This window comes from Callorhinus ursinus, unplaced genomic scaffold, assembly GCF_003265705.2.
Source record: "Callorhinus ursinus isolate GAN/ISIS: 27379988/994484 unplaced genomic scaffold, GSC_fseal_2.0 scaffold23, whole genome shotgun sequence".
Taxonomy (NCBI): Eukaryota; Metazoa; Chordata; class Mammalia; order Carnivora; family Otariidae; genus Callorhinus; species Callorhinus ursinus.
Genome location: NW_027397085.1, coordinates 10,987,389 through 11,001,942, shown reverse-complemented (window position 1 = coordinate 11,001,942; position 14,554 = coordinate 10,987,389). Strand labels below are relative to the sequence as shown.

The 14,554-nt window shown below is 34.0% G+C and overlaps 1 protein-coding gene across 11 annotated transcripts in view; it reads left to right on the top strand.

The window, feature by feature from the left end:
• The window catches only part of ERBIN (erbb2 interacting protein), a 129,908-nt gene that overhangs the window by 68,996 nt on the left and 46,358 nt on the right, over positions 1–14,554 (top strand). For all 11 annotated transcript variants that reach the window (XM_025892888.2, XM_025892886.2, XM_025892887.2 and 8 more), the window contains exons 5-10: positions 933–1,011; positions 2,534–2,623; positions 4,351–4,407; positions 8,433–8,496; positions 12,935–13,009; positions 13,650–13,794. In XM_025892888.2, coding sequence (XP_025748673.1) covers positions 933–1,011; positions 2,534–2,623; positions 4,351–4,407; positions 8,433–8,496; positions 12,935–13,009; positions 13,650–13,794 — 510 coding nt within the window. The remainder of the gene's footprint in view (positions 1–932; positions 1,012–2,533; positions 2,624–4,350; positions 4,408–8,432; positions 8,497–12,934; positions 13,010–13,649; positions 13,795–14,554) is intronic.

Genomic DNA, 14,554 nt, shown 5'->3' with positions numbered 1-14,554 from the left:
ATCATTATTTTACCCACTGATATTAGCATTTGCTGATGAGTTTTAACTGAAAAGTTATTACTGTAGTATTTGCCAGTTGGTGATTTTGCATTATTAATTTTTGGTCACCTGAAATTCTGTGTTTGGCACTGTGGTAAACTTGCTTACCTAAAATGATACAGTAATGAAGTTGAAAGAAGTTTAAATGATCCTCTAATGTCAGCTATGTTGACTATTCGTATCATGGTAGTACAAGAAGGAGTCTTAACAAACGGAATTTTTTTAGTATTTTAAAAAGCTTTTAGCCTTCTTTTAGTCTGGATTATAACATTGCTACTTGAAGTTTGTGGGTTATTGTTCACAAATTATTGTTACTATATCTTTGCTGAGATAGTTTGAGGAAGTAAGAGTAAGTGCTTAGAAAGTTAACTGTAATTTGGCCTGTTCCAGCATTTATGTGGTATTTTACTGAAGTATTGGTCAGCAGCTGTCATCAGGCATATCTGCTAGCATATCAAATGTAGATTTTCTACTACTTCTATCTTCAGCCTATTCTCAGCTTTATCATTTTACATGTATGTTAGGGACCACCTTAATCTGCAGCCCAGCATTAAAAAAAGCAATGTGTCTTTTTATGTTAGAAAACCGGGAAGACTGCAAAATTTCTGTATTTTATATCCTCAACATCATCAGATAGAGAAGGCACTAATTTTCAGAAGAGCTAAGAGAAGGAAAGGGAGGTAAAACTAATATAATTGGCAGTTATAAGGAGGCACATGAACAAAAGATGAAAGAGAAAAGAGAGAAATTGTTGTAGAGTTCTGTTTGGTTGATGTTGTCAGTTTGTCTAGATCCTAGTTGGTAAATTTTGAATCTGCAGTAATTAATTTTGTTATTATTTTATCCTTTTAGATTCTTTGAATCTGATTATTAATTATCTGTTCACTTTCTAGGAATACAGGAGTTTCCAGAAAATATAAAAAATTGTAAAGTTTTGACAGTCGTGGAGGCCAGTGTAAACCCTATATCCAAGTAAGTTCCTAGTTGAATTACAACTTAATTTTGTGAATAAAACAGCTGTGTAATGAGTAATTGGTATCAGCTTTAAATCTATACAAAATTTGAGTTTTAGATTAAAATGAAACCTTTAAATAATTTTTCTAACCCCATATTTTACAACGGTAAATTAGACATCCAAAGAGATAATGCAAGTGTTTTGCTCCAGGTCTCGCAGATAGTTTGTGTCAGAAATGAGGCTACAATCCAGGTTTCCTCCCTCAGTGATATTTTCACAATGTAAGAATTCACTTGCAAATCAGCTGTGTAGCACACTAAAACTTTTGAAAATACTAAAAGAAACTGAAAGATCAGGAAGGTAAGAACAACAAAAAAGAAAAACCGTATGATTGGTTGCACCATATACCAGGGGTCACAAATGTTCTTTTATGTTGGTAATGGCTATAAATAGAATGCTTTCCTGACACCAAAACTGTTAAGTTTTGCGAAAATGGAATGGTAAAGCGAAAAATGAGTAGAGCATGGTTTAGTATAGCTATGTCAAAAACTGAAACCAGCTTTCACGCATTACAGAACTGTACTTAATGAGTATTTTCCAACATTGATGCTTCATTTGCTGTGGTAGATGAAGGAATGGAATGTAGGAGAAACAAGATGAGTCAAAGACTGAGAGGTCTCACTGCAGCAGAACTTTGTACTTTTTAAAATCCAGGAAAAACATGTACTGATGATGTTTTATCTTTGCTAAAAATACTGCTCTAGCCTCCAGTTCTCGATCTAGAATTTCTTTTGTAGACCAGAGGAGATAAAGGAAAGCTGATACATACAGGTTCTCAGATGGCCTTAAAATGTCCTTTAGGTTTTTGTATTATTTCTTCTCATTTGCTTATTATAAAATTATGCAATCTTTATTTGGTTATTTAAGGGCCAGATGTTGAAATTGAAAATAATTCTAAACTAGTGGTTCTCAAATGGGAATGATTTTGCCCCCAAGGGTCATTTGGCAAATTCTGAAGACAGTTTTGGTTTTTAAAACCTGCAGTGGTGGGTGGTGCTACTGGCTTCTAGTGAATAAAGGCCAGAGTTGCTGCTTAACATTACAGTGCAGAAGACAGCCTCCTCACTACAAAGAATTATCCAGCCCCAAAAGTCAGTACTGTCAAGGTTTGGAATTCCTTATCTAGTCCTTTGGATTGATGTTAGATAAAGCAAATTTCAAGAGTGCCTGCTGATGTCATAGTTATGTCCTAAATACATTTCTGTGTATTGTGGTTCATTCATATTTGACCTTTTTGTGCACATTTTATCTTCTTGAGACAAATACTATGTCATTTCCTATTTACAAAGAGAAGAAGTTATAAACATTGACACAGGTAAATTATTACAAAAAGGAAATCTCAGTTTGAGGGTCCCTCATTAAAGTAAAAACGTGACTGTTACCGGTTAAGAACTTGTGTTAGTTAGATTCTTAGAGAGATTCTATGAGACTGAAATTCTGTGTATTAATTTAACTTAAATTCTGATATATTTTATATAGGCTTCCTGATGGATTTTCTCAGCTGTTAAACCTAACCCAGTTATATCTAAATGATGCTTTCCTTGAGTTCTTGCCAGCTAATTTTGGCAGGTAAATTACAGTTTCTTTTAAAATCTTTTCTTGTTGGCTCTTACAAAGTTTACAAACTACAAGTTGCTTTAGTAATACTATTAATTACACTTTCATAGGCTCTCCTTTTGCTCTTCTTTTGTAATATTTCCAAGCCTTGTGGTTTTTATAGCTTTTTCAGAACTTGTTATGAATTTATTTTCCCAAGTAAATAAGCAGTGAGTACTTAGAAAGAAAAGGTAATTTACAACTTGAATTGGTTTTTGAAGTATGCAAAAATAGTTCAAATGTGGGTAATTTCTATATATTAGAGACACAAAATGCTTTATTCTTAGCATTTATCACATTTGAAAATGATCTAATTATTGATTTATCTGTCTTCTCCACTGGAATCAAAATTCTGGAGAAAAGAAAGTGTGTTTTTGGTGACCCACCCCATTGGCACACTCCCACCAATATCTGAACATAGAGTAAATCTTGTCACTATAGTCTCTGAGTAATTTTTTTTTTAATAAAAAGATGAATCAGTGAAGGAATGACTAATAGGTATCAAACTACTATTGTTTTAAAACTAGTAGAGAAAGTGCTTTTCAATGACATGTTAATTTTGGTCAACTTTTTGTCTATAAATAAAGATAAATACTGTATGATCTCACTTATATGTGGAATCTCAAAATAAAACAAAACCCGAGCTTCATAAATACAGAGAACAGATTGGTGGTTGCCAAGGGTGAGGGTGGGCAATATGGGTAAAGGTGGTCAAAAAGTACAAATTTCCAGTTATAAAATAAATAGTGAGGATGTAATGTATAGTATGCTGCCTATAGTTAGCAATACTGTATTGTATATTTGGGAGTTGCTAAGTAGACCCTAAAAGTTCTTATCATAAGAAAAAGAATTGTGGTAACTATGGTGATGGATGTTAACTACACTTATTATGGTGATCATTTCACAATATATACATATATACATTATGTTGGATACCTGAAACTAATAATGTTATAGGTCAGTTACATTTCAATTAAGAAAAAAAGAATTCTGGGCATTGTTATAGCCCAGTGACTGTCCAGTGGGAGCCGCCTTATCATGCTTCATATATTTATATACATACATATATATGTGTGTGTATATGTGTAATAATGCTTATACAGTATATATATAAAAAGTTAGGGTACTTGTCAGATTCCTTTTCTGTATCTGGTATTTGGACCACTTTTTATGGAAATATATTTGGCATATCAACATTGTGTAAGTTTAAGGTATACAGCATATTGATTTGATACATTTATATATTGGAATATGATTGACATTGTGGCATTAGTTAGCAACTCTAGATCACCTAATCTCATTTTCCCTTTATTTTATTGGGATGTGCATCACTGAAGAGCCAGAGTATTTCTCCTTTATATATGTCCCGTTAGATTCTCTTGTTCTTTTTTCTCTCGGAGCTGGACTCTGAAGTTGAATTATTGTTCTCTAATCTACTAATGGCTAAATATTTGGGGAGGCATGTTTGCATGGAATGCTGTAGGATTGATATTTAGGACAATAAATCTGTGCTTTAAATGTGTTTAGAAGTGTTTAACTCCCCCCCCCCCACTAATTCTGAGAAGCAGAAGGGGTCTTTTCTTACTTTGTAATTACAGAATAAATATTGGCTGCTTTAAAACTTTAGAGCATGACATTACTTTGGTAATTAAATTCATTGTCTTCGCCATAGATGCTTGATTTGTTATTTTGTTTTGCAGATTAACTAAACTCCAGATATTAGAACTTAGAGAAAACCAGTTGAAAATGTTGCCAAAGTAAGTAAAGGTGCTATTCTTGCTAAAATAAGAATTTTTAATTCTTTTGAAGATTTTTTTTTTAAGTGATCTCTACACCCATTGTGGGGCTCAAACTTAAAATTCCCGAGATCAAGAGTCACAGACGCTACTGACTGAGCCAGCCAGGCACCCCAAGAATTTTTAATTCTTAAGTCCTTAGAGAAATGTTAACTTTGTAATATCTAAAATATGAGTGAAAATTATTTTTTAAAGACTGACATTTGTGGTCATATTTTAATTAGTGGTATTGAATATAAAACTTAGTGTTGGTATTTTATAGTGATTTCATAGCTTTCTGAAACTTGGTCTTGCGTGACAAATATCAAAATATGTCGATAAAGCCCACTGTCCCATATAAAGATCCCAGTTCATATGCTAGAGCTCTTATATAGTATTCATTAGTGAGATCTGTAGGGTCTTTATGTGAAGTCTGATAACTAATTATAAGAATTTGTCCGGTTTTATAGTCTGTTGTAAATAAGAAGTGGGGTGGAGGGCCCCCTGCTGGTAAGCTAACATCAAGAAGAGATGTCAATCCAAGAGCAAATAAGATAAAACTAAAACAGATCTACATACTCAAAATGCACTGTAGTCTATGTCCATTTATTGAAAAAATACATTAAAACTTTCTGAATTTATTGCTACATTTTTACAGTGTAGGCATTGGGAAACTACCATCTTGTTAAATCTGGCCCACTGTAAATAAAGTTTCATTGGAAACACATTTATTCATTTACATATTTTCTATGGCTCCTTTTGCTCTATAGTGCTAGAGTCAAGTAGTTGTGACAAAGACTGTATGCAAAGCCTAAATTATTTATTCTCCGATCCTTTACAGAAAACTTTGCTGATTTCTGTTGTGATTGATTTGTCAAGAGTTAATTGTTACCTTTTAAGGGAGATATCTCCAGTTCCCCAGGAGTTAGTTTTGCTTACTCAACTTCTGTGGCATCTTATTTGTATCTGTTATGAAATTTACCATGTTAGTCTTATTTTTTTATACATTTTACTCCCGTTTTTACATGTACCTGTAACCTTCCCCATGAATGTAAGTCTTTGACAAAGAGCATATCTAATTTTGATTCCCAGAAGACCTTATCTATTAGCGGATAATTGTTCAGTGCAGCAATGATTGGTGTTTCTAGGGATGGTTGTGAGTGTAAATTAAAATGGGAATTATGGGGGCGCCTGGGTGGCTCAGTCGTTAAGCGTCTGCCTTCGGCTCAGGTCATGATCCCAGGGTCCTGGGATCGAGCCCCGCATTGGGCTCCAGCCCCGCATCAGGCTCCCTGCTCAGCGGGAAGCCTGCTTCTCCCTCTCGCACTCCCCCTGCTTGTGTTCCTTCTCTTGCTGTGTCTCTATCAAAAAAAAAAACTTTAAAAAATAAAAAATAAAATAGGAATTATGATCCATATTAAACTCAAAAAGATTTAAGTATTTTATAGATGTGGTACTGGCATTGATGACTCCTTAGTTCAAACTGACTGGTTTCTAAGACATTTGAATAAGATGTAAATTGTTTACTGAAATAGCTAAGCCTATAATTAATATGGTGTATCTGATAGCATAATTTTAACTCATTATTTTATCTCCTTATTTAACTTTAAATTGGGCTCTGATGTATTTTCAAATATAAGTCTTTACTGCTCTCTTTTTAAGACTTGTAATTAAAACTTTTGAGACCTCACAAACTGTAAAGAGGCAGTAGTTTTAAATGTTACGAAAGTCATGTGTATTCAGGTTATGTGAGTAAACCTTTTTATAATCAAAGATATGAGCACTGGGAAAGCTGTTTTAGATATGTAGCTAAGTGAAATTTAATACCATCTAAGTATTAGAGGGCACAGGGCCAAGCACACAAAAGATGTGTTTTTTTCCTCTGTGACATAAGAAGAGATGATAAAAAAGTATTAAATACAAAGACATTTTAGAGGTAAACAGGAAGAAATTTGAGGGATATATTGTTTTTAGATTCTCCTTGAAGTATGAAGCTGGATCTTAAATGAAAAGACTTGAAAATGAAAACATGAAATTTTATCTCAGACTTTTCAGGTATCTTAGTAGGACTAAAGTTGCCAGTATAGACTATGCAAGTTGAGATGGAGACATTTTGAGGATTTTACACTACATTTCTCTTTTTGTTACATACACATGTCATTCACTTTTTCCTGCATTAGTTTTAAAACTTCACTTTCTAAAGATGTCATTTAGAATTGAATCTTTCCAGTGCACCACTTCTTTTTTGTACTCTTGTATTACTTACCTTTTGTTACAGTGTGTACCTGCTCCGTGTGGATTTTCTATGTTCTTTTGTCATTTTAAGAATATTGAATTAAGAAAAATAAGATTATGTTTTCTTTTAATCTTTGCCTCCCTTCTCACACACCTCTCTACTTTTCTCAAGTGTTTATTTGGGATAGTATTATGGACATAGTTTAATATCATAGCATCTCATCTTTCTTCAGAAATACCCTGGAAGCACCTTTTCTTTGTTATGATGCAAACTACAACTGACCTAGAGATTTTCTGGACAAAGACAGATGAGTAAGGGAAACAGAATTATAGTACTTCATAGTACCTGAGACAAGGCCCTTAATAAGTCTAAGTTAAATAAAGCAGCTTTGAGAAAAATTGGTGTTGTGAAATAAGTTAAAGGAATGTTGATAGAATGGCATACTTAAAATGGAAGGGTCGGGAAAAATCAGCTTCCTCTAATGTTAGTTCAGTAACGTAGTGGCATTACAATTATGTGTGTTCTTTTGTTTACTTATTTTTAAAAGATTTTTATTTATTTGAGAGAGAGAGCTTGCACACAAGCACGGGGGAGGGGCATAGCAGGAGGGTGAAGCAGACTCCCTGCTGAGCTGGGAGCTCAACATGGGGCCCATGGGTCTCAGGGCTGATCAGTCCATCACTGGACCCTGGGATCATGACCTGAGCCCAAAGCAGTTGCTTAACTAATAGGCACCCAGGCGCCCCCAATTATGTGTGTTCCTATGTTTGTTTTTTTCACTGAAAAGCCAGAGAAATGTTTGTGAGTTTTATTTTACTTTTTCTAATTTGTTAAATTTCCAGAGAAGATAGAGATAGTCTGTGTTCTTGTGTCATAATTTAAGGAGCCTGTTGGTTTTTAATGATGTTAATTTTTAAGTCATTAGCATATTAATATGTACTGATAATATGTTGATAACTGTATTTTGCTTTCATTTTGACATATCCTAAAAAATTATAGCACAAAATTCTGTATCTAGGTAGCTGGTAGACCTCAGTCTATCAAATACTAGGGGCTTCTCTAAAAATAGCAATGTAAGAGTGTAAATATGTGTTTGAATTAATTAGTTTAGGTTTTTAAAATGCCATATTGAAGGAGAGATAAAAGCACAATTTAGTTTATTTCATTATGAAGTGAGTTTTTGTAAAATTTTCAAGTCCCTGTAGTTGCAGAGAAATATTGGTAGTAAGTTGGAAGTTAAAAATGATTTTATCTACTCATTTATGATCCTTATAAAACTTTATTTTGAGTTGTATTGAAATTAATTTGGAAATGTGATAAATATTGTGTTTACTGTCCTTAGAATTTTGAGTATTAATTTTCAGAATTAAGCTATCTTAAAGTTTTACAAATATATGACCAGTCTTGAAAAATGGTAATAATTACTATGTAGCTGCCAAACAGTCTTAATTCATTAGTTGATTAATATTACATGAAAATTTATTTTGCGAAAAAAGTGAAAACCAGTTACTTGTATTCTGGTCTGTGTGTTTCAGTTTACTGTGACTACTTATGAAAAGAAATGAAGACCTGATGAGAAGCCAAATTAGAGAATAATTCATAGCTTATTTTATTTAGAAATTAATACTTTACTGAGAAATTATATTTTGTCAATATGGTGAAACCTGTACATTAGATATTACATAAGAAGGCTTAACACTATTATTTTTGAAAGCTTCCATTTAATTGATATTTTTGTGTACTCAATTCTTCATTAATCCCTTGTGCGTAGAACCATGAATAGACTGACCCAGCTGGAAAGATTGGATTTGGGAAGTAATGAATTCACAGAAGTGGTAAGTTCATACCAGTCTCTATCCAGAGGTCTTAAATTTGATTGAGAACATGTGACAATTAATGTATTTATTTCTTAGCATTTTAAAATATAAAATAGGTTAAAGATATGTATATATTTTTTAAGAAAAAAGATGTAAAAGTTATTAATGGAAAATTAAGCAGACAGAAATATCTGACAGTAGTGAGAATAAAATGTAAAATAAATGAGAAACCCATGGAAAAGGGTAACTAAAACTTTTAGGCACAGTAAGTAGACACTTTGAGAGATTTTATAAGGGAAAAACAAAGTTTCATCAGCCTAGAATGAATAATAAAAAGTACTTCTGAGTCAAAAGTATCTCCCTGAGAGTATTGCTCAGGAATTGATTCAATGATAAAATATTTTTCTATAATTTTAATAGCTAAAAGGAAAACATTGAGTGAAACAACTTATTTTTCAGTTGGTAATAAGACCTCTGAATTGTTTCTGTTTTGTGTGCAAAATGTGCTATGGTAAAGAATCAAAAAGGAAAGGAGTATGTAAGTAGATTTTTGTCTTTAGTGAGTTCTCCAAAAGAACTCAGAAAATAAGCTAGATATTTTTTCTGAAGAGGAATTCATTGGCCTGAATATCACCATCATTAAATTTTTTTACATTATGTTTATAAGTTTGGTTTTTAAAATTATGGTAGATTTCAAATGATAGTCTTTTTTTAAAAGGTTTATTTATTTGAGAGAGAAAGAGCTAGCTCGTGGGGTGGGAGGGGTTGGGGGATCAGAGGGCGAGGAAGAGAGAATCTCAAGCTGACTCCATGCTGAATGCAAAGCTGGAGGCAGGGCTAGATCCCACAACCCTGAGAGCACTACCTGAGCCAAAACCAAGAGTCTGACACTTTAACTGACTGCCCCACCCAGGTGTCCCTAGTCTTTTTTTTTTTTAATTCTAGTATAATTAATATACAGTGTTTATATTAGTTTCGGGTATACAATATAGTGATTCAACAACTTACACATTACTCAGTGCTCATCAAGAGCACTCTTAATCTCCTTTTACACCCATCCCCCCACCCACCTCCCTTCTGGTAACCATCAATTTGTTCTCTGTAGTCGAGAATCTGATTCTTGGTTTGTCTCTTTTTTTTTTTCTTTGTTTCTTGAATCCCACATATGAGTGAAATCATGTGGTATTTCTTTTTCTCTGACAGACTTTGCTTATTAGCACTATACTCTCTAGAGCCATTCATGTTGCAAATAGCAAGAACTCATTCTTTTTTATGGCTGAGTAGTACTGCACACACACACACATCTCATGTCTTTTTTTTTTAAGATTTTATTTATATATATATAGAGAAAGAGAGAGAGCACAAGCAGGGGGAGGGGCAGAGGGAGCTGGAGAAGCAGACTCCCCTGCTGAGCAGGGAGCCAGATGCAGGGCTCAATCCCAGAACTCTGAGATCATGACCTGAGCCAAAGGCAGACACTTAACTGACTGAGCCACCCAGGTGCCCATACCACATCTTCTTTATCCATTCATTTATCAGTGGACCCAGGGCTGCTTCCATATTTTAGCCATTGTAAATAATGCTGCCACAAACGGGTGCATATCTTTTTGAATTAGTGTTTTCACATTCTCTGGGTAAATACTCAGGAGTGGAATTGCTGCATCATATTTTTAATTTTTTAAGGAACCTCCATACTATTTTCCACAGTGACTGCACCAATTTGCATTCCCACCAGCAGTGCAGGAGGGTTCCTTTTTCTCCACATCCTTGCCAACACTGGTTTGTTGTGTTGTTGATTTTAGCCATTTTGACAGGTGTGAGGTGATATCTCATTGTGGTTTTGATTTACATTGCCCTGATGATGAGTGATGTTGAGCATCTTTTTATGTGTCTGCTGTCAAATGATAATCTTAGGAACGAGAATTTCTCAGTACTGTCAGCTTCATGATTGCCCTTTGGGTGTTATATTATACATTTGCTCATCAAATAGTGAACTTTACAGCTGAAGTCAGTGGAAGAGCATGGTGGTTTTGGATACCTTCTTTTTTTTCTAAAATATACTTTCATATTCTTTACTATATTTTAATTGAAGATGGTTTATGATGGGTTTTATTGTGTGTTGTGGAAGTTTTTAACCCCTTGTGAAAAAATACATATACTGTTATTCCTAAGTTGTTAAGCTATTGTACTCTTAAGGTATTTAAAAGTATTAATCTACATCCGTATTAACTGTTTGAAAAATCTTAATTATTGTTCAATGAATCAATAACATTCAGAATCATTAATTTTTGTACCATTTCAGTCTGCAGCATTATACATTTTTTAAAAACTCACCCTTAAAATGATAACAGAAACAGCACAAAAAGGTATTTCTTTTAATCCAAGATACACCTTACCTATATTTATATGTTAGCAGTAAATCTGATTGACATGACTTTTATGTATTACTTGTGTGATGATGTTGATTAGATATGATGGTACTCTATGACATCACTGTGTCAGTGACTACACAGAGCTTTGTGTGGTGACAGAAATACCTTTGAAGGATGCATTCAATCGAGCCTGCAAGGGCAAATCCCAAGATCAAATTTTGTCTCGATACCAAGGTCCACTGCAACCCTCTGATTAATTTTTTGGTTATCAAAACCATACTAAAAACTCTTTAATTATGTAATTGCTAAGAGTTTAAAATAACAGAATGTGCATATCATATGATTATGCCTTGATTTATTTACCTTTCCCTTATTATTGGATAGTTAAATTGTTTTTTTCATATTTTTCTCCCTCTTAGTCATCGGAGTATCTTTGTTCTTTTCATAAAAGGCTAAATCTTTTTTTTTTTAATAGATTTTTTTTTTTAGAGCAGTTTTAGGTTCACAGCAAATTTTAGCTGAGGGTAGGTACAGAGATTTCCCATATACACCCGTCCCACACATGCATAACTTCCCCCATTATCAACACCCCCCACCAGAGTGGTACATTGGTTACACTTGATCAACCTACATTAACACATCATAAATACCTGAGGTCCATAGTTTACATTAGGTTTTACTTCCAGTGTTGTACGTTCGGTGGGTTTGGACAAATGTGTAATGATATGTACCACCATTATATTATCATATAAAATAATTGATAATAAGTAGTTAACAGTGATTAGTTTTCTTAATTCTTAATTGGTTATTTTTCCCCATTTTATTTATAATTTAAATTTAATTAACATATAGTGTATTATTAGTTTCAGAGGTAGAGTTCACTGACTCATCAGTCTCATATAATACCTAGTGCTCATTACATCACATACCTTCCTTAATGTCCATCACCCAGTTACCGCATCCCCTCAACCCCCTCCCCTCCAGCAACCCTCAGTTTGTTTCCTATGATTAAGAGTCTCTTGTGGTTTGCCTCACTCTCTGATTTCGTCTTGTTTTATTTTTCCCTCCCTTCCCCTATGATCCTCTCTTTTGTTTCTTAAATTCCACATATGAGTGAGATCATATGATAATTGTTTTTCTCTGATTGACTTACTTCACTTAGCATAATACCCTCTAGTTCCATCCATGTCGTTGCAAATGACAAGATTTCATTTTTTGATGCCTGAGTAGTATTCCGTGTGTGTGTGTGTGTGTGTGTGTGTGTGTGTGTGTGTGTGTACGTGTGTACTACATCTTCTTTATCCATTCATCTGTCAGTGTGCATCTGGGCTCTTTCCATAGTTTGGCTATTGTGGACATTGCTGCTGTAAACATTGGGATGCAGATGCCCCTTTGAATCACTACATTTGTATCTTTGGGGTAGATAGCCTAGTAGTACAATTGCTGGGTCGTGGGGAAAAGGTGAAATCTTTTTACAGATAATGATTGAGAGTATCTTTTTGTACTCTCGAAAGCAATGGGACCTATTTTTATTTCTTTATTAGTTTTATAAATACTTGAGCCTGTTGTGTAATCAAAAGCTTAAATGAGTTTCATGCAATCTACTCTTCTGGAATGCTTATCTTTGAGTTCTCTTTTAGTAGACCCACTGTAGTAACTATAATAAAGTGAAAAGTCTAGGATCTTGGCTCCACTCCATGCCACACGCCGCCCCCAAGTTATTTATTGAATGTTTTATTTTTTTTTTTAAGAAGGAATTCTTTTTTTTTTAAAGATTTTATTTATTTATTTGACACAGAGAGAGAGAGAGAGAGAGGGAGAGAGCACAAGCAGGGGGAGCGGTAGGCAGAGGGAGAAGCAGGCTTCCCGCATGAGCAGGGAGCCCGATGTGGGGCTCGATCCCAGGACCCTGGGATCATGGCCTGAGCCGAAGGCAGCGGTTTAACCAACTAGCCACCCAAGCGCCCCTTATTGAATGTTTTAAACCAGAAGTTACCATTACAAGTTCCTTGGAGCTTCTTTTGACAAATAAAAACATTTCAAGGAAATTATTGAATCCCCCTACCTCTTTCTTATCCAAACAGCCTGAAGTACTTGAGCAACTAAGTGGATTGAAAGAATTTTGGATGGATGGTAATAGACTGACTTTTATTCCAGGGGTATGTATATCAAACTCTAAATGGCTTCTCTTATTACAGTCTATTCTTTGCAGTTTTATGAATTATACATTTTCAGATTACTTTTTTAAAAAAAGATGGTTATTTAATTGTTAATATATTAGATAGAAGCAAATAGCATTTATTTACTTATTTATTTTTTACTATCAATACATTCTTGACTAAAATCAGAAAATTACCATAGTAAACTTTGTAAAATAGACTCTCTTTAATTTCCTGGATCTGGAGTGTGTCCTTCACAGTGGTTGCAATTGAGTTTATATCCTAACTCATTTTGTCTGGAGAACTGTTAAAGTGGGACATTAGTTTCTGTCTTATCGACTGACATTTATTTATTCCCATACCCAAAGAACCTAAGAATCCCTTTATGTCTTACTGCCCTAGTCATTGGTGACAGCTGAGTTCCCAACGAAAAGTAAATGTCCATTGTCACTCTGCTAGGCGCTTAGCAGGAGCTCTTAGCTTTATTACTGAATACATTACTTATGGCATTTAATAAAAAATTGAATCTTTTCTCATCTAAACATTTAATTGTGAATTATAACTTGGTGTTGAGTGTATTACCTAAACTAGCCATAAATTCACTTAATATCATCATGAGATTTCCTCTTTTTACTTACAGTTTATCGGTAGTTTGAAACAGCTCACATACTTGGATGTTTCCAAAAATAATATTGAAATGATTGAAGAAGGAATTTCAGCATGTGAAAACCTTCAAGACCTCCTGTTATCAAGCAATTCACTTCAACAACTGCCTGAGACTATTGGTTTGTATTGCTGTCTAATTTATGTAATTTTTACTAATGCAAAATCTCAGAAATTACATTTTTGCCATTGTTTCACTCAAAGCTTTCATATATCAAATTTTGTTATGAGCTAGTTTTATTGTACTTCCAGTCACAAATCTTATTTGAAGTTTTTCCTCGTGTGATCAGTTACACATTTTACTTCTTGGTTGACGTTACTCTATTTTTCGTTAAGGAAATGTCATTTTTATCACTATAATAAAATTTAAACTCTTTAAAAAGAGGTTAATTTATCCAAACTTTATAGCCCTTATCTAGTAACTTTTTTTCAGTCTCCATTTTAGACTCAACGTATGAGAAAACAAACCACTTTAGCAAATCCCAGGAGAGTCTATATTTGTAGTTGCTTTTCGTCTGATGGTAGTTCAAGGAAATTGAATTATTTTGATTCAAGAACCAACATAAATCTTGCCATCTTCATGATGTTTAAACATAAAAACCAAAAACCAAAAAATATTCTTATATATTTAATTGAGTTACATAGCTGTTTTAGCTCAGGTTACATTTTGCAAATTCTACTATAATTTATTCAACACTTTTAATTTAATTTTTTAGAAGATTTTATTTATTTATTTGACAGAGAGAGACACAGCGACAGAGGGAACACAAGCAGGGGGAGTGGGAGAGGGAGAAGCAGGCTTCCTGTGGAGCAGGGAGCCTGATGCAGGGCTCGATCCCAGGACTCTGGGATCATGACCTGAGCTGAAGGTAGACGCTTAAT